This window comes from Callorhinus ursinus, unplaced genomic scaffold (assembly GCF_003265705.2).
Source record: "Callorhinus ursinus isolate GAN/ISIS: 27379988/994484 unplaced genomic scaffold, GSC_fseal_2.0 scaffold3, whole genome shotgun sequence".
NCBI classification, from domain to species: Eukaryota; Metazoa; Chordata; class Mammalia; order Carnivora; family Otariidae; genus Callorhinus; species Callorhinus ursinus.
In genome coordinates this window covers 31,821,011-31,841,271 of record NW_027397065.1, presented here as the reverse complement: position 1 = coordinate 31,841,271, position 20,261 = coordinate 31,821,011, and the positions used below count along the sequence as shown (strand labels likewise).

Genomic DNA, 20,261 nt, shown 5'->3' with positions numbered 1-20,261 from the left:
AGGTTAGATTTTAGTTTGTGTACTTTGTGCTTGCCCAGTATTCATTCATCCTTCCTCCAGTAATAGTGCCCGGAATTCCCTTTGAAGACCCAATTCCCCCCACTCATGACTCAATCCATATGGTTCTCATGGAGCCCATTCCATCCCCTACTTCAGGGTGGTCCTGACACCCAGACTTGAGCCAATCAGTGTATTCCAAACCCATACTGGTTTATGAGGGTCCTATGACTCACTTTAGGAGACAATAAGAATCAGATCCAGGACTTTTTTTTTTTTTTTTTAAACAACTGTTTAGAAGAAAGAATCTCCTTTTTTCTGAACATGAATTTGGGATGAAGTAAACTTGGAGTTGCTTGGAGTCCCCATTAAGGGAAAAATTGGGGCCACTTTCCTCTAGGGGAGAGCCTACCCAAGAGGGAAGCCAACATAGAGGGAAATACAGCTGAGAAGAGAAGAAAAAACCAGATCCTGAAAATCATCTGAGCTGGATCCAGTGATGCCTACATTTACTCCCTGGAACTTTAAGTTCCCTAAGTCAATATATTTTAATTTTATTCCCCAGTACATTTTATTCCCTGTAAATCTGTTTGAGTGGGGTTTCTCTTGCTTGAGAGGAGGAGCAGGTTTTGTCTTTGTCTCCCAAGCACCTCAAACAATCCCTGGCACACTTGAGAAGAATCTTCCTTGTATGCCAATTTAAAGGGCTTAGACTCTCCTGGGCAGGTGAGGAGTAACAGAAGCAGCAGAGATACAAGAGGCATTTTGTGTATCAGAGCTTTGGCAGGGGGGTGGGGGGGGCAGAGCTTGGTGTTTTTGCTACATTCAAAAGCAAGCAGTAGGGAACTCAATACCATTACCTCATAGCTCCCGAGCTGAACTCACACACCCCCGACCACAAGAGGCCAGAGCCCTAACAGAGTGATATGCTCCCTCCATAGGCATGTGAGGGTTAGGGCTTCTGTTCAGTAGTTCCCCGCCAAACGCCTCCCCCTCACCGTACCTGGACTCCTCCCAGAAGGAGACTTCTAGGTATCACCAGGCAGGTGGGCACACATTCAGAGCAGGCATAAAGCACACTTCATTCCACATGGTAACATCAGGCATTCGTTAAAGGAATACAGTAGCTGTGGGTGATTAAAATCTAATTGAAATAGGCATCCTGTGAATGGCTTCTGGAACCCAGGCAAAAGAACACTGTTAAATGTCTGCAAATTATTTTATGGTAAAGCGCCCATACTCCCTTCTCTTCCAGAAAGTCCTATGACAGAACTGGTCTTCCTCTACTTCCTGTTCTTCTATGACAGTAGCCTCTCAAGTACCACATGTATTAGGGTATGACTGTAAAGTTTTGTTTTTTAAAGATTTTATTTATTTATTTATTTGACAGAAAGAGACACAGCGAGAGAGGGAACCCAAGCAGGGGGAGTGGGAGAGAGAGAAGCAGGCTTCCCGCCGAGCAGGGAGCCCGATGCGGGCTCGATCCCAGGACCTTGGAACCATGACCTGAGCCGAAGGCAGATGCTTAACGACTGAGCCACCCAGGTGCCCCATGACTGTAAAGTTTGTATTCCCTTGTAGATGTGAACCTTGAGAGCAGGGACAGTCTTAATAATGTTTATGTTCCCTGCTCTCCCACACCCCTCACAGTGCCTGTTTGATGAACCGAATTGTTGAAACTCAATCACTTAATAAGCCTGATGCAAAAAAGTGAATGAAGATACACATGCTCTCTGACTAGTTACGTATATTAGGACTCTTCTGAGACCACTGACAAACCCACCTTAGCAAAAAACCAAAACCAAAACCCAAACTCAATCATCCCGGATGCCTGGGTGGCTCAGTTGGTTAAGCCGCTGCCTTCCGCTCAGATCATGATCTCAGTCCTGGGATCAAGTCCCCAGTTGGGATCCTTGCTCAGCGGAGAGCCTGCTTGTCCCTCTGCCTGCAGCTCCCCCTGCTTGTGCTCTCTGACAAATAAATAAATGAAATCTTAAAAAAAAAAACAAACAAAACAAAACAAAAAAACCCCCCACCCAATCATCCATCCACCTTCAGGCACAGCTAGATCCAGAGTTTCAAACAGTGTCGCCCAGACTCTTTCTCTACATCCTTGGGCTCTCAGCTTTTTTTTGCTTTGGGCTTCATTCTCAGGTAAGCTCTGTACTTGAGGTGACAAGCATGGTCACCAGCCTCTGGAGGCTAAATTCTGACAGTTTAGCAAGCCCAGCAGATTAATAAGAGTTCCTCTTCTCAAAATCTCCGCAAAGATCAAGTCTCATTGGCTCGGCTTGGGTCATGTGCCCATTACAGAGCCGGCCGTAGCCAGGAGACTGGGCTCTCCTGATTGGCCAGATCTGGTCATGTGCTCATTCTTGGAACCAGGGAGTGAGGCCTGCGGCGCCCAAATCACGTGGATTGACACTAGGGGAAAAATGGTTCCTCAAAGGAGGTCTAGGGTGATATTAGAAAGAATAGGTGGTGCGCAGCTAAAAGTCACAATGTCTACTCTATACAAGCATTTGACAATTTGTGTGTGTGTGCGCGGGTGTAATTATATGAATTACAACAGTAACAACGGTAGCTACTACCATCAGTTGTTTACTATGTGCCAGCACTCTTCTAATCACTTTACATCTATTAGCTCATTTAATCCTTATACCAACCCTGTTATTATCTTCAACAGGCAAGAATTCAGGTCTAAAAGAATTAATTACCATGCTACATTGTTTCACATTAAGAAAACATTGGTCAGAAGCATACTGGAGTATTTGGGTTTTTGCCTTCCCCTCCCACCATTCTACCGGTGGGGACAATTCACTCAGCAGACGCTGAGGGCTGTAATGTCCAAGTCTTCCACCATATACTCAGGGGACAGAGAAAAGTAACAGGAGATCCCTGCCCGGAAGGATCCCAGTCTGGTGGGGGAGACAGACACCTAAACACCGGATTACCGTACAATATGGAAAGTATTACAGCAACATTCTCTACAAAGAATTCTCCCTTTTGTTTCCTTCCACATAAAGGGGTTTTAAAAATCTTATTATACATCAGTAGTGTTATGAAGAGAGGATCAAAGACTTTAAATTAAAATAAAAATTATTTCTACCATGGACCTCATTGAGCGTTATTAGATCCAGAAAAGGGTGATCAAATGGGGGTGGCCCTGTTCAAATTACACTTTGCAATTATGGAAATGTGCACACTGCTCACCAGCTATCAGCTTCCACGGTGCCGGGCCTACCCTTTCACATTTGCCCACCACGTCTAGTCTGTGTTCTAGTTAAGTTGTCCTGTGCCCCCTGGACCTAACCTAACAAAAGCATTAAAATTAATCCGGTATATTTTAAAGTGTGGAAAAGGCAATTTGGAGTGCTACTTTCGTATGCATGAAATGATGTGAATTACCGTCTGTAAGTTGTTACCATTTTCAGTACTCTTGCAATTCTTTTATTTTAATGAAGTGTATAATCCCATTTTGGTGTCAGCTTGTCTTTAACACCTCCTTAGTATGCACTGATCCCCTGTTAACAGAGAGAGAGCGCAGGAGGACCCAGGCCTCAGTGTCAGAACTTTGAATAGGTAACTAACTAGACCTAGTTGGGATTCAGTGACACTATTTGGCTTTCCTTGTGTTTACTTTTAGAGTTACCTTCTATTTATGTCACAGTGTAAAACTTTCCTTCAAAGAAACATATTTAACCTCTGAGTTGATCAATTTAAAGTAAAATATCAAGTAAATGCTGGTAGAGGTGGACATAGCACCATTTGAGAGACTATACTCAGCTCAAGTTTTGGAAACACTGCCCTCACCTATTGGATCCCCTATTTTTGACTTTTCGGACAGCTTTTCACAATTTCTTTTTTACCCGCAGGCAGGTTTCCTTTCCCATTCTGTGCCCCTCAGACATATTGTGCAGAAGCTGTCTTACCGGGGGCGCCTGGGTGGCTCAGTCGTTAAAACGTCTGCCTTCGGCTCAGGTCATGATCCCAGGGTCCTGGGATCGAGCCCCGCATCGGGCTCCCTGCTCGGCGGGAAGCCTGCTTCTCCCTCTCCCACTCCCCCAGCTTGTGTTCCCTCTCTCGCGTTCTCTCTCTCTCTGTCAAATAAATAAATAAATAATCTTAAAAAAAAAAAAAAAAGAAGAAGCTCTCTTATGGTTCTCTCCAGAGTGACCTGCAGTTGTTTATAGGTCAGGCTTTCTGGCTAGACTATGCTTCTCTTGTTCATTTCTCGGTGCCCAGCTCCCAGCACCAGATCTGGCCCAGAGAAGGCCCCAGGATTGGGTTGCTTGCTCCGTGCTCTCACGCATGAAGATGGAGCTTTCAGGACTGTCTTGTACAGCATCTAGGCTCAGCTACCTCATGCCAAGGCATTTCTGCCCCTTGAAGTCTCTCTGTCATGGTCCCATTAGAGGCAGAGAGGAGGCGTGTGAAGGAATTTCAGCAAGGGCACACCAGATTCCTAAATGATGTGAATGGCAGGGGAACTACACAACCCAGGGTGTGTTCTTGGCTGATGTTAGTGACCCACTGTTGGAGGCGAGGGGCGGACTCTGATTCTGAAGGGGACACATCACCCCTGTAGGCTGAAAGAAAGCCGTTTGCAAGGGGCTGCTTGTTCTTTCTTCTCCCTGTCGCCAGAGCCACTTGCAGCATACCCCTGGGCTGCTGTCTTCTCAGGCCACATAGAAGGGACACTTTAGTTGATGTTAGAACATCCAGCTTTCAATGATGAGTGCTAAGCACAGAGGTGGGGGCCCTCATCCTGTTCATTGAGCTTATGTATGTGTGTAGGTAGGAAAGGACAGGGGATGGGGAGGTAGCACCTGAACGTCCAACCTTGGTCTTGTATGAGTCCCTAGTCCTGATTCTGAATATTCGGGAAATCGGGAATTCCCGTCCCACCCCATCCCCACCCCAAACTTGTACCCCTTAGCTGAAAACTTACCCAGTATTTTCTTAAGGTAATTAAATACAGGCAGAACTGAGTAGAAGTGCTCTCCACCACATGACCAGAAGAATGAAGAGTTTTCAAAAGTAGGAGGTTCTCAGAAATATTTGCTTTGATAAATAAGCCCTTTCTGCCCACACTCAGAGCACTATCATGGGTGTATTTCTGAGAATCTCTGTGGCTCATCCTCCATGAGACGTCTGGTTTTGATTGAGAATGAGCCCAACGAGAAGAGTACACCTGGAAGGAGTCTCCTAATTGGCTTTACCCTACTCACCAGTGGCAGGAGTGATGAATCACTTGGTTTTTCAAACTTTACTTAATTTCCCACAAGGGGCCTGGGGCCTGGGGCCTGGCCTGAAGCAGCCCACTGAAGCCCGTGTTTCTTTGAAGTCTGCAGTTTTATCTTAAAAATGCAGGCAAATTTTATATTCTGCTGCATAACATATCCTTGTTTGTTTCAACATGAAAATGTATAAAATAACTGACTGATTAAAGTGCTTAAATCTTTAATCGCAACTTTTTTTTCCTGTCACCAATTTTTGGGTAAAAATGAAATTCCAGAAGCAACTTCGGGTATATTTGAATACAGTACTGTGATGTGCTTTTGGGGAGTCAGCCCCAGTTGTGAAAGTAAGTCACTGGGTGATCCCAGCACTTTCCAAATGCCTTCCAAAACACACGCAGAGCTTCTGTGTGCTAATGAGAAGCGGAGAAGCTGGTGGCCAAAAGACTGTCCCACTGGAGAGTGTCTGTGTGCTTATCCCTAGGGCTTGGCATGTTAGCGACAAGATGAGGATTAAGTAGGAAGACATGTTTCTTCACTCAGTTATAAAACTTCTCTATGAGAATGTTTAAATTTTGCATTTTCATTTTGATGATTTTTTTAAAGGATGGAGAGGCATATTCTGGGATAATCTGAATGTTGGCCTCAACCACTGAGTTCTGTTAGCAAATAAATTGGGGTTTCAGGCTAGTACTTCCAATTCCATGGGCTGATGAGAAAAGAACCAAGTTTGACTTAATAGGGGCACCTGGGTGGCTCAGTTGGCTAAGCGTCTGCCTCCGGCTCAGGTCATGATCCCAGGGTCCTGGGATTGAGCCCCGCATCGGGCTCCCCGCTCGGTGGGGAGTCTGTTTCTCCCTCTCCCTTTGCCCCTCCCCCTCCATGTGTGCTCTGTCTCTCACTTTCACTCCCAAATAAATAAGTAAAATCTTTAAAAAAAATAGATGAATGGGTAAAGAAAATGTAGCATATAAGTACAATGGAATATTATTCAGCCATAAAAAGAAGGGAATCTTGCAATTTGTGACAACATAAATGGCCCCTGAGGGCATTATGCTAAGTGAAATAAGTCAGACAGGAAGATAAATATCATATGATCTCACTTACATGTGGCATCTGAAAAAACAACAGAACTCATGGATACAGAAAACAGGTAATTGCCAGAGGTAGGGAGTAGAGGGTGGGCAAGATGGGAGAAGGGGGTCAAAAGGTACAAAGTCCCAATCACAAAACAAATAGGTCTTGGGGGTGTAGTATACAGCATGGTGACTATAATTAATAATAGTGCATTGTATATTTGAAAGTTGCTAAAGGCGTAGGCCTTAGATGTTCTCATCACAAGTAAAAAAATTTTTGTGACTATGTGTGGTAATGAATGTTAAGTAGGTTGTGGTGATCATTTCACAACATAGGAATATTGTGAAATATCAAATATCAAATCATTATGTTAAACACCTGAAACTGTCGTATGTCAATTATATCTCAATTAAAAAAATGTGGTCTGGAAATGAACAAACACAGTGAAGGTGCAGCCACTATGGAAAAGAGTATGTCAGTTCCTTAAAAAATTAAACATAGAATTACATTTGATCCAGCAGTTTCACTTCTTGGGTACATACCCAAAAGGATTGAAAGCAGAGACTTAAACAGATATTTGTACACTCATGTACATGGGCAACATTATTCATAAGAGCTGAAAGATGGAAGCAATTCAAGTGTCCAGTGATGGATGAGTAAATAAAACGTGGTAGAAACATGTAATGGAATATTATTCAGCCTTAAAAAGTAGGGAAATTCTGCCATGTGCTACAATATAGATGGACTTTGAAGACATTATGTTAACTGAAGTACATCAGCCACAAAAGGATACATACTGTATGATTCCGCTTAGATGAGGTACCTGGAAGAGTCAAACTCAGAGGCAGAAAGTAGAATGGCTGTTAGCAGGGGGTGGGGAGAAGTGGAAATGGGAGTTGTTTAATGAGGACAGAGTTTCAGTTGGGGAAGATAAAAAAGTTCTGGAGATGGATGGTGGTGATGATTGCACAACATAGTGAATGTACTTAATACCACTGAACTGTACACTTAAAAACGGCAGAAACAGTAAATATTATGTTATGTGTGTCTCACCACAATAAAAAGAATACATAGTGACCGTAGTTTAGCAAATCCATGTTCACAACAGCAAGGACATGGCCTGGTTCTCAGATCTTCTCCAAGAACACACAGTAGCTGCTGCATACTTCCTAAGGCAGGTGCTATATCAGGCATTTGATCCTTCTAAGAGGGACTTCCTTAAGGTTCTCCAAGTGAACACTGTTGCGGTCCTAAGATAAAACACAGGGAGAAAAAAATCAACAAAAATATAGTTTTTTCAAACTAAAGTTGGCCTGGTTACTCTGCTGAAGATAGTAACTAACACATACAATCCAAGTCACATTTCTCAGATGTATGCATTATGGGGCACAAATTCAATTTAATGCAGTGAAATTCTGCATAAGGATTAAATTCTAGGATCTATAGCAGAATTTTCCAAAGTGTGTTCTATGGGATATTCTTAGATGTTACCTGAGAAAGATAATTCTGTTATCAGGTACATTTTGGAAATTTTGGCTTAAACCAGGGTAAACAGCTTCTTTACTGCAAGATTCTCAAAGCCTTTAATGTGCTGGCGTGTGACACGGATCTCCAAGGAGGGAGGCCTGGAGGATCCTTATACAAGTGTCTGCCAAATGGGTTTGACCACATGATGCTTTTTCATGATCATATGAGGGACTGATGTTCTATAAACACACTTTGGAAAACTTCCATTTAGAGAGAAGTAATAAAATAGAAGAGGAATATAGACTAGACCATGGATCGACAGACTATAGCCGTCGGGGCTAATCCGCCCAGCTGGGTATTTTTTCACAGAGCTAAGAATGGTTTGTACATGTTCAAATGATTACGTTTTAAATAGTTATGTAAGTCCTTGCATAACATTCTAGTTTTGACTCTTGGCTCCCAAAGCCTGAAATATTTACTATGTGACTCTTTAAGAAAAAGTTTGCTAACTCCTTTCCTGGGCAATGAAAATATCTGAAGCCTTGTTAATTCTTTTCACTCTTCATGGAAACAATAGCGATTATGATGTGCTATTAGAAGTGCCTACTGGGCGCCTGGGTGGCTCAGTTGGTTGGGCGACTGCCTTCGGCTCAGGTCATGATCCTGGAGTCCCGGGATCGAGTCCCGCATCGGGCTCCCCGCTCAGTGGGGAGTCTGCTTCTCCCTCTGACCCTCTTCCCTCTCGTGCTCTCTATCTCTCATTCTCTCTCTCTCTCAAATAAATAAATAAAATTAAAAAAAAAAAGAAGTGCCTACTATGTGTTAGGCATACATTGTTTCCATTAATCCTCACAACTGCGTGAGAAAGGCGTTATTGTCCCCATTTTACAGATGAGGATGCTATGTATCAGAGAGGTCAAGGGTGTATCAGAGCCAGAACTCAAACCTGGGTCTGTTTAACCCCAGAGGCCACAACTGTTCCTTTGATGGGGTTTTACAAAGTGGGGTCCACACATCTCAGAAGGTGGTTAAGACAAGTCACTGGAAGCTGTATTCAGAACTCTTGTTTTCCATCTGTGTCTCCTGTGTCTTTCTTTCACACAGAACACTTCCCTTCTGACATTTTTGACCACCAAACATATGGGTTTTTTCCCCACACCAAGCAAGTCTCTGCAACACCAGCTGGGTATCCTACAACTTAACTTGGTTTTAACACTATCTACCTGGAGACAGTATCAGGTACCGCGGGTTAAGGGTTCAGTCCCACATGACTGCCCCCCACCCCTTCAGATGCCAACTGCAAGTATTAAGTCCCAGGTTACCTACAACTTCTGTGTGATTTGGCTACAAATCAGAGGTTTCCATGACCCCCCTCCTCAGGTTCAATCAGTTTGCTAGAGAGGCTTACAGAACTCAGGGAAGCACTTACTTACATTTACCAGTTTACTAAAGGATATGATGAAGGATACAGATGAACAGCAGAAGAAGAGATACATAGGGTGGGGTCTGGGAGGGTCCTGAGGGCAGGAGCTCCTGTCCTCCTGGAGTTGGGGTGCATCCCCCTCTGGGGGTGGGTGTGTTCACCAACTTAGAAGCTCTCTGAACCCCATACTATTGGGATTTTTATGGAGGCTTCCTCACATAGGCACAATTGGTCATTAGCTCCATTTCTAGTCCTTCTCCCTTAAGAGAACAGGGATGGGCTGAAAATGCCCAGCTTCTAGTCACGGCTTGGTCTTTCAGGTGACCAGCCCCCCTCTGGGAGCCACTCGGGAGCCCACCCAGAAGCACCTTATTGGAACAAGAGCTACTCCTGTCACCTAGGAAATTACAAGGGTTTCAGGAGCCTTGTGTCAGGAACTGGGGTCAAAGACCAAATTAGAACAAAAGATGCTCCTGGCGCTCTTATCACTCAGGAAATTCTGGACGAGGGTTTCATGAGCTCTGTGCTGGGAATTGGGGGCATGGACTGATATAAATCTCTTATTATCTCATAGTAGCGAAAAATTACCTCTTTAAATTATGTATTTTTAGCTTATCCTTCACTTTTAATTATATACATATATTTTATTATTATATTATATAAAAAGTAATATAATAAGTTAGCTAAAATTAGCTTAATCAGCAGCTAATAGGCAGTTTTTAAGGGGCCCAACATATAGTTTGCCTTTCTCCACACCTCAAGTTAGAACTGAGAGAGACAGAAGACCTGGAAATTGAAAAACACAAAGTCAGCTTTCTTCTTGAGAGAGCCATGGGAGAATCTGGCTTAGGTGAGCTGCACAGCAGTCATGGGTTTCCTTAGCCTTCATCCCAGAATTAGACATGCTCCCTGAAAAGCACAGGACTCCTTCTGTGGGGGCTCCTTTTACCACTAAGCCTCCCGCTGACTGGAGCCAGGTGGAAGGGGTGCTCCCTGAGAACATCTGACCCCAAACAGGAGAGAAGGAGGTGTGAACTATATGCTCTATGGGCTCTTGCTCCCCTAGACATCAGTCACCGGGAGAATTCCCTCTTCTCACCTAGGGAGAGAGAAGGCTGGAGTGTTATTCACGTGGAAGGGAGCACCAAGCATGGAATGTAAGAATTTACTACCGAAAGATAGAGTACATGATATATTCATTTAGTAATACATATATTTATATACCACATATAGGCTAACTTTTTTTATTGATTATACTCAATGAAAACTGTTTGATGATGACTATTGTAAACTATACTGTATGAGTGTGGCCAAGTTCCGTGCAGTTGAAAGGAAGCCAGAGAACATAGTTAATTGTAGGATCTGGGCCCCCTGAGTCTGAAGAGGAGGTGAACCTAGGCTTTATTAACTTGCATTGGAATGCTCTGAACACAGCTATTAATTTACCGATCACTAAAGGAGAACTTGTTCATGAGGTAGAAAACAAATTACATTCCTTCAGGCTATTTTCTGAAGTTTCCTGCATGGGGCAATTTCGCTATGCGGAAGCCCATTCAGATCGCTTCAGTAAGACCAACAGCCAGTAGGCACCCTTGAATTCATGAGGAGCTCCCCATTCAAGGAAGTATTTTGTACTGGCAATGCTGTGAATGTTAGCTTTGGAGTCTGGGTTGCAGTGAGGGGCAGGGTCGCAGCTGGAGTCAAGGTGAGGAATCAGCTAAGGATGGTGGCTCAGACAGAATTCAAGGGAGAGTTGAATTGTAGACTTTGACATTTTCCAGAGTTGGTGACATGAAACACTGCTCCTGCTAGATGATCTGTGAATGGTTTCACCATCAAGTCTGTTTGAGGAACCCACTATAAAAACCCACCTCTCAGACGTTCACACTGCATGTTACTATGTGGAGCTTTGAGATGTCCGGTGTGTCCACAGAACACTTATTCTGGAAAAGTTGAATGGGGGGGGGATTATAAATTTGGAAGCTGTGATCATCTATTAAGGTCACAGGCTTTGGAGTTAGAAATTCAAGTTCATTCTCTTATTAGCTGTGACTATAGATAAACTTAATCTCTCAGACTATTAATTTCCATCCATAAAACAGGCATAACAATTCCTACCTAGAAGAACTGTAGCGAAGGTTCAAGAGATAGTATCTCTAAGGTACCCAGTCGATAGTTTATATTCAATGGAAGTTAGACCTTTTCCCTTTATAATTATAGAGTTAGGTGTTTGGAAGGGGATGAATTTTTTGAGTAAGATTTTGAATCCAGGAACTAATTGTATCAGAATGAGATATGTACTTTGATTAGCATTTGGGAGGTGACATAGTATGGGATAAATGAGTCAGCTTTAGGACCAGACACTATGTGCTGGCTCTGTGACACTTTGGTGTGGTGCTTTCACCTTTCTGAAATGTATGTAGTGCCTTCATACATAAAATGCAGATATCTACCTTATAGATCATTTTGAGGATGAAATAGAAATGTATGTAGCCTGGAACACAGTAAATGCTCAGAAAAATAACGGTGACATTGTTAATAATAGTATATGAGGCACCATATTTAAAAAAAAAAGACTTTATTTATGTGAGAGAGTGAGTGAGAGGAATAGAGAGCACAAGCGGGGGACAGCGACAGGCAGGGGGAGAAGCAGACTCCCCACTGAGCCGGGAGCCCAACGTGGGGCTCAATCCCATGACCTGGGGACCTAAGCCGAAGGCAGACACTTAACCGACTAAGCCACCCAGGCATCCCATATAAAGTGCCATTTTGAACACTAAGACATGCCAGGAAGTGTGCTGAGTCTGGCCATTTCTCAAAAGTGGAGTATGGAGACCACTTCTTCATAACATAGTTTTAAAGGATGCAGGTTTTTGCCGATTCCGACTTTCAGGGGTTGCAGCCCAGGAGCGTGGACTTCGTCAAGCTCCCTGCTAAGTTGTATGGTCACTAAAATTTGAGAACCATTGATTGGGAGGCACAGGTTACAAGACAGTGAGGAACCACAGCTGGACCAGATGGATACTAACTAGAGAAGTGATGGACATTAAACATCTTTTTTTTTTTAAAGATTTTTTTAATTTATTTATTGAGAGAGAGAGAGAGAGAGAATGATAGAGAGAGAGCATGAGAAGGAGGAAGGTCAGAGGGAGAAGCAGACTCCCTGCTGAGCAGGGAGCCTGATGCGGGACTCGATCCTGGGACCCCAGGATCATGACCTGAGCCGAAGGCAGTCGCTTAACCAACTGAGTCACCCAGGCACCCGAGAAGTGATGGACATTAAACACCCTGGGTTTGGAGAAGAGTGGCCCCACGACCTGAGTCTCGGACACACACATTTACCGTGTCGCCTTAGAGGGTCATGGTAAGGAGAGTGGGAGGGAACGTGTGTGAAGGTGTGTGTGTGTGACAGTTGGATTGCATTTGGCCTGGCATTTCTGAAGCAGTATAAAGGGAATGGCGAATGTGCCAGTTCCAACTGAGACCTGAAGGCAATGGGTAAGCAGCCCCTGAGAGTAAGTCAGGTTTGGTTCCTGACCATGGTCCAGTCCCCATCCCATCCCATCCCATCCCATCCATGAGGGGAGGGTCAGGTGCCCCTGCATGCCTGCTCCAGGAATCCCATGCCATTCCCAGTTGTATTCTTATGAATGACCACAGTTAGTCTGGAAGATTTGGGGAGAAAATGCTCCCGGGGGGGGGGGGGGGGCGATGGTTGAAGCACAATATGATTTTTCCTTCTTAGGGGAACAGAGATTAATACAGGAATGACCATTATTCTTAAGCAAGGTTGGTCAGAAGGTCATTGCATTCTTTGAAAGGAAAGGGAGGATGAATACTGAATGTAAATTTCCCCTTTTGATGTTCTTCTGTCCGGGGCTCTGCTGGTTCTGTTCTCTCCCTAGGCAGGTGGGCGGTGGTGTCATTTTGTTTAATGATTCACCTGAGGCCAAGGAGGCTCCACATTGGGTGTTGGTTTGGCCTTGCCTCTGCCCTTGGGAAAGTAGTAACACATGCCCTCTACCTCCCAGGAGCGGATGGCTCGAGCGGTCCCTGCAGCCCAAACGTGGCTGCCCCCCTTGGCTTCCACCACAGGCTCTTGGCCCAGCAGCAGGCAACCCCAGTGAGAGGTACAAGATATCTTAAAGTTTTCCATCTTTAGGCACAGAGCTGAGAATATGTGGGAAATACCCAGTGAATACAGGGATGCTTTCCCTTAGTTTCTGGACACTGTCATTCAAAGAATCAAGATGCACTAGGACCCAGACAGAGGAGTCACCCTTACTGTCCAAACAGCTCACCCAGGCTTCTGTTCTTTGACCCCCAAACTCGAGTCCAAGATGCCCGGGCACAAAGCTATGAGCCTCTTCTTTAGCCAAATGAAATCCACAGACACTGCATCTTCACAATGAAGCTTGAAACCAGTCAAGCATTTTTATTAAAAAAAAAAAAAAAAGAAGAGAAAGTCTAACGGTATATAGTCTATACATGCTAGAGCTAATTGTTCGCCACCCCACCCCCCTCATATTATATAGCCTCATGTATTTTTGTGTGTTAACAGGAAACAAAAAACACCGCCAGAATTTCAGTCTGCCAAGAGGGGATGGGGAGTGTCGTGATATTCAGGGATCTCCAGCATCACTCTATGAGCAGACATGAGGTGGCGGGGCTGGCAGAGCCCCACTGTTCCTGGAGGGATGCACGAAATGGCCCTAGTGACTTGGTGGTGCTCGGAAGCGGGAAATGTGGGGACAGCTAAGGTGACCATGGTTTATCATCTCCCCTGTACGAGCGAAAGGGGTACTATTAACGGTTAGATGGGCACAAAGGCATAGACAGGCACACACAGGGGAAAACTACGGACGCCTTAGCTATGTCAGAACTGCTTATTGCTGTAACAAGCCTGGTGGGGGGGGCACCTCCTTTTGGACATTTATAGCAGGCCTGAAAGTGAAGGCTACTCGGTGTGGCACTGGGTGTGGCCTCTTCAAGGACAACAGAAGTTGTCGTCACTTGTCCTGACTGGCGCTGAGAGCCTACTTTGGAGTAGAGGATGGAGACAGGAAGGAAAGGGGATGCTGACGCATGACAAGGGTAGCACCAGAAACCAGACATTACCCCACGGAGCTGGATGTTCGAGTCTGTGGGAAGGGTCCCCGGCAGGGGTGCCAGGAGCAGGTGAAGACCGAGGAGCCTCTGGGTTTTAGCTCTGCAACTCCGGGACTGTCACAGGCTGTGGTCTGTCTAAGTGTCAGAACCTCAGCCAAGTTAGAAGCAATTCCTCCAGGCTGACGGAGGGCATCCGACACCCTCAGGCCTCAATGTGAGCCAGTTTTCCACTGCTCTAGGCCACAAGGTTTGACATTAGGTCTTCTTTGGTCTATCGTATGGTATGGTTGGTTTGCAGCAAAAGCTCTGATGGGCCCGGACAACCAAGGCGGAGGGACAAGACTGCCAGGCATGGCTCAGGCTGTTATGTGCCCACTGCCACAGCCCAAAGAGAAGGGCGAGACCTCCCAGGGAGCATCCCGACCCAACCCTTAGAGACTTGGGCACAATGAAAGGATGGCAGCCAAGCCACAAATGTTCCTGTTCTTGGTGACGTCGAGTTACCAGCTATCGGAGGACAGGAGCAACTTCTTTTTTATCCCACTCAGTGCTTTGTACTTGATGCAGGCTGTATCAATACTAGACTGTCCATGCCTCAGCCTCAGGACCTTCCAAAACGTGGGGAGATTCGGCACCTGTCCTTTCCTGTGGTAAGGTTGTTTTCCTACACTCCACCTGGTAACGAGATCCCCAGTGGACTCAGAAATGTTTTAAGGCCAAGAACTTTGCCGAAGAAATTGGTGACGTGGGGAGGCCTTGTGGTGGAGGCTTAGTGACTACTGGAAACTCGCTAAGGGCTCTAGCAATTCCTCAGTGAGGTAGGGCATTAAAAGTGGTTTAGGTTGGAGCCCAGCTCCCCCGCCTCAGCCTGGGACAATGACATAAACCCACCAAATGGCAGAGATTTTGAGTGAAACATTTTGCGAAGGCCTCTTTTGCCAAGTGGTGATCCTAAAACTCAGATTTTCCAAAGATTTAGCCACACTATAAGCTATGATTTTTACATGCCCGCCTTTAGGGCTGGCATTTGGTCTGTGACCTACTGCCCTGGGTGATCATGAGGTGAAGGGAGTAGAAACCTAAATTATGAGGGAGGGTCCCCTGCTTCCCTGGAAATGCCATGCACATTTTGCTGCCGTTGGCAGAGGTACAGTCATGGGCACCGGGGAGAAGGCACCCCTGGATTCAAGTCTCAGCGTGGTCATGATTTGGATGAAACTGGACATGTGACTTCACCCTGTGAACCTCAACTTTCTCCCCACAGCTCAGCGCTGATCCTAGGCACCTCATAGGGTTGTCGTGAGGGTTAAGTTAGAGGAGGGAGTTGAAGCACCAGGGACCTGCCTGGGGCTTGGCATGGGAGTTGTAACTGTGGTCTGGGACATTTTTCTGTGGGCGTAACCTCAGGGGAGTTTTGCATAGCCTCCATCAGTTGCTCACAGGATGGCGGCCACAGGGCTAGATGCTGTAAAGCTAAGTCGTCAGGCAAGGACAGCCAGGGAGAGCCACTGGCCACCAGACCCCCCCCCACTTCCGGTTGCCCGTGCAAGTGCCCACCACTGTGGCACACGGAGCCCGAGAGGAGTCCTCAGGCCATGGATGTGTCCTGAGCAAAGAACGGTGAACAGAGAGGAATGTGGCTTCAGTATCTTCAGTTCACATCAGGATAACAATAATAATAATAAAAAAATAAAAACGCAAGTTCTTTCGTTTGCAGGAACACTTCTGCCCACAGAACGGTGGAACCAGTCTATTCCCACCCAGCTGACCTTCAGGAGGAGGGAACGAGGCCAAAGATAAACGCTTTGCGTGGAAGCAGCAAACAAAAACCATAGTTCACAGGCAGGCAGGGAGCCACATGGATCCTGGTCTACCCAGCGCCTAGCACGTGGTAGGCGCTCACAAAATACTTGAAAAGGTCACAGAAAGCAGAGAGTGAATCAGAAAAAAAAAAAAAAAAAAAGGCTGAGTTCTGTCTTTTGAGGTGTAGTCAAATCCTGCCTAACAGCTTCATAAAGGCTGTTTAAGCCAAAGTGGGTCAAAAACTCTGGAAAACATGTTATGGGCTTCCTTCCAAGTGAGGGGACCTCGAAGACATGGGTGGCCCTCTTCCAGCCTCCCTTCTTCCCCTGGCTGCCATCCTCCCCCACGGTTCTGGGCACAGGGCCAAGGGGCAAGTGGGCACTGCCAGAAGCACCTCAGGGCCCTGCACCCAAGATCCCCGGGGACGGGGTTCACAGACTGACTGAAGGAAGGAATAAAGGTGCTACCGTGAGTCAGAGAACACTCCTTCTCCTGTAGAAGCATCCAGAGTCCATGTGGCCGTGGGGAGAGAGGAGTGCAGAAGAGGGCTCTTTGCACCGAAATCTTTGGCACTGCAGGTGGACAGTGGGCGTCCCCGGGAAAGCTGGTCCTGTGGTTCCCCAGAGCATCCCAGCAGATGGACACTGAATTGGAGATCTCTGAGCTGGATCCTCTTCTGCAGGGCAGGGTGGGATGAAGAGGGGCTGTGCCCTCTCACCCGCCAGGCAGCCTGGCCCACGGGCAAGAACTCTGGGCTGGGAGCCAGAAACCCTGGGTCCCGATTCTAATTCTGCAGTGTCGCTGTGCCTCTGCGTGCCTCGGTGAACCGTATCTGTCCAGACGGAAGGGAGAGGACAGACAGGGAGAGGGCACGCACAAAAAGGAAAGAGAGGAACGTACTCTATGAACACCAGAGAGGAGCAGAAGCAGCAGCAGTCTGCCTGTGGCCATCCAGCTGCTGGTCCTTGAGCCATCAGGGCCCCTGTAGGCTGGCATGGGAGACCACCTCAGCTCCACAGGCTTTATCCCCCAGAGGGGGCACTTACACAGCAGCAGGAAACGAGGCCCTGTGGCAACCGCCAGAGCTCTGGGCAAACTCCACCCCCCCGCCCCCGCCACCCTGCCCGGCCATGGAGGAGGAGCTGTGGAGGGTGCGGGGCACCCCTCAGTGTAGGCTGCAGTGGGTTGGAGGGATGGTGGCTATGGCAGCAGCCACTAATGCCCCTTCACCCACACCGCAAGCAAGCCACTTGGCCACCTGCTCCTGGCAGTCAGCCTCTTCCTTTCCCTGCCTGGTTAGCCTCCTACTGGGGGGAGGGCACAGGCATGGAAGTCAGGCCAGCTCAAGTCCTCTTTCCCCTTCTTCCTAGCTAGTGTGCCCTTGGGCACAGAGTCCGAGGTTCTCTGTCCATCAAACAGGTGCAATATCCCAAGAGAGGATTGATGTGAGGGTTAAAACAAGAGTGTCAAGTGCCCAGGAAAGTCTGGCACCTGTCAGCTACTCAGCAAAAGGGTGCTCACAAGGCGCGTGGATTGTGAATGGCTCCTTTCAAACAAACCTGGGAGATTCTTGTTCGACGGAGACAAAAGTGAAATGGCCCAAGGTGGGGTGGAGATTCCTATTTTAAAAAGCCCTGCGTGAGGAAAGTGAAGCATGCTGGGGCTGGAAGCACCCCTTTAGGATCTGTCAGGGTCCCAAGACAGAAGATGGGAGGCAGAATGGCTCAGTGGACCTTCAGGCCCACTCCTGCGGCAGCTGCATCTGGTTGAACCTGAGAGGCTCATGGTCCCAGAGCCTCGAGGAGGACAGCTCTCTGGGACTGGCAATGGAGCCAACTGCCAGGGCATGGAGTTCTTTCTGGTACCAAGCATTTTGGACACGGAGTAAATAAAGTCCCTGGACTTTTAGAAACACGGAGAAGTTGGAGCCAGCCGTCACAGACTGGGTGGGGTACCAGCGAGGCTGTTTCTGCAGTTTCCAGAGAATGGTTCTGGTCTTGGAGGCCTTGGAGAGTAAGTGTCTCGCGGCTAGGTGGCCTACAATGCCACCAGCCTGAAAGGTAGGGATGCTGGCTTGGAGAGGAAGCAGGGGGTGGGGCCTCTGAGCCTCCAGGGCATGCTGTGGTGGGAGGGACTCCTCTCCACCCAAGGGAGGGAAGAAACCACAGTACCCCAGAGTCTTCCTTCCTTTGAAGCTGCGTGAAGGATGATAAATTAAGAGGCATATTAAATACGTGGGTAAAGCCAGCAGGGATTCGCGGGACCGCCAGGCAGGGAAGGAGGCGGCTACGGCTTCTTTTTGAGATAGTTGGAAGGAATCCACCCTTCCCAGGAAGGGGCCCCGCTCAGGACCTGGCAGAACCACCAGCCACTGCTGTTCTTTTCCCGGACCTCGAACACCGTCCCCTCCTGGAAGCTGCTGGTATCTCCGTCTCCTTCAAAGTTGGCCACCGCCACGTATAAAGAATCCTTCGGGCCATCAGCGTTGGGGATGGGGCTTGCAGCTACTTTCTCCCTGTTTTCTCCAATCTTGCCCACCATCCGTGGTCCCAGACCACCTTTGCCTCGTGTGTCATCTTGGCCGCCTGAGGAGTTGGAAAGAAAAGGTTTGGCCTTAGGAGGGACCAGCAGGGCCCGGCCTGGGGCAGGAGCTGCCTTGCCTTCACTGGCTTCCCGCTGTGGCCCTCTGACCTCTGGGAGGGGCCTGGAGGATGAGGAGGTTTTCTTGGGGGGGGGTGGTCTCCGGGGCAGGACCACAGGTCTCTGCGGGGGAGCCTCCTGGAGAGGGGCGGGCACACTCTTAGGCACAGGATCTGTGGTCTTGGCTGGCCTTGGAGGGGCTCTGCAGGACATCTCCTTTGGGCTGAGCCCATCCTGTTTGCCCGTCCTGTCGTGGGTGTGGCCAGGCCCATCACCTGGGAGGAAACTCCGGCTGAAGGCCACATCTTGGCCCCCGGCAGCCTGGTGGCTGCTCTCTCCATCCAGTAAGGGCTTCTCTTGGGACTTGGCAGGCCTCAGCTTGCTCCTGAGGTTGCAGATGTCCACTTGATCTTCACCCTGAGGTGGCTCTGTCCTGGGGGAAGGAGCCGGTTTGGGCCTAACCTGAGGTTTGGACTTCAAGAAGGGATTTTGGGGAATAACTTCTGTCTTCTCCTCTGATGGGTCAGCTTTGGATTTGGAGATGGGTCGGAGGTTGGGTTTCTTCACCTCCTTGGCCAATACCTTGTGGCCACACTCCAGCCCCATCTCATTTTTCAGCTGGAACAACTTGCTTTTGTCAGGTTTGGGCTCTGGTCTCCTGCTGTCCCGGGCTGGGGGGGTGTGTTTAGCTGGAATCATTGGCAAAATCATGCCCGGAGGTTTGGGTGAGGAGCCCCTGAGCTGCTCCATCCTCTGCCGCTCCCTCTCCTGCAGCTCCCCTTCTGACTTGATGATGGATTCTTTACGGGGAGGGAGGCTGGGCTTCTCCTCCAGGTCGGGGCTTGAGATCTCTTCGTAGCCGGCACATGAGGACATGTCGGAAGAGGCCTTCCTCAGGGCCTCCTTGCCACCCTTCCACTCTTTGGACCACGGCATCCCGGAGTCCATAACGCCGTGTGGTGCATCGGGCAGGGGCCGGGAGGGGCCGATGGCCTCGCTGCCCGTGTTGTTCTCCATGGCTGCTGCATCCCCCGGATGGAGCTGGGTCACCTCGTTGGGCAATGGAGCCAGAAAGTTGGGTCTTGAGGCATTGCTGGTCTTCTTATACTTGTCAATGAAGGTTGCTGGGGCCCATCCTTCCTTATCTTCAATCTGAATGTACCACCAGCCGCTCAAGTTCTTCTCGATCACCTGGAGCGGGGAGGACAGAGGAGAGCACTCAGTAGGTAAGGTCTCAGGGCCAGTCAACCAGAAGACTCTGGGAGAACCCACAGGGAACTGAAATCTAGAAGCAGGGATTTTTCACTCAGCAGGTTCCCAGACAATGGCTGGGATGGACCAACTATGGAGACTTTACTGTGCATCAGAAGCATCTTACACGCGGGTAGGTTTCTGTCTAATTTTGGATATCCCCCGAAGCAGTCCTGGAGACACGGACCTGGGTACAGGTCATTAATTTGAGAGGGGATTTTAAGAAGCGCAAGTAAGGAAATGGGAAAAGAGAG

At 47.7% G+C, this 20,261-nt stretch overlaps 1 protein-coding gene across 1 annotated transcript in view; it reads right to left on the bottom strand.

Annotated features, from left to right (window-relative positions):
• Positions 1–13,633: 13,633 nt before the first annotated feature.
• SH3PXD2B (SH3 and PX domains 2B) overlaps positions 13,634–20,261 on the bottom strand; it is a 101,102-nt gene continuing 94,474 nt past the window's right edge. The window contains exon 13 of the mRNA XM_025866619.2: positions 13,634–19,947. Coding sequence (XP_025722404.1) covers positions 18,403–19,947 — 1,545 coding nt within the window. The 3' untranslated portion in view covers positions 13,634–18,402. The remainder of the gene's footprint in view (positions 19,948–20,261) is intronic.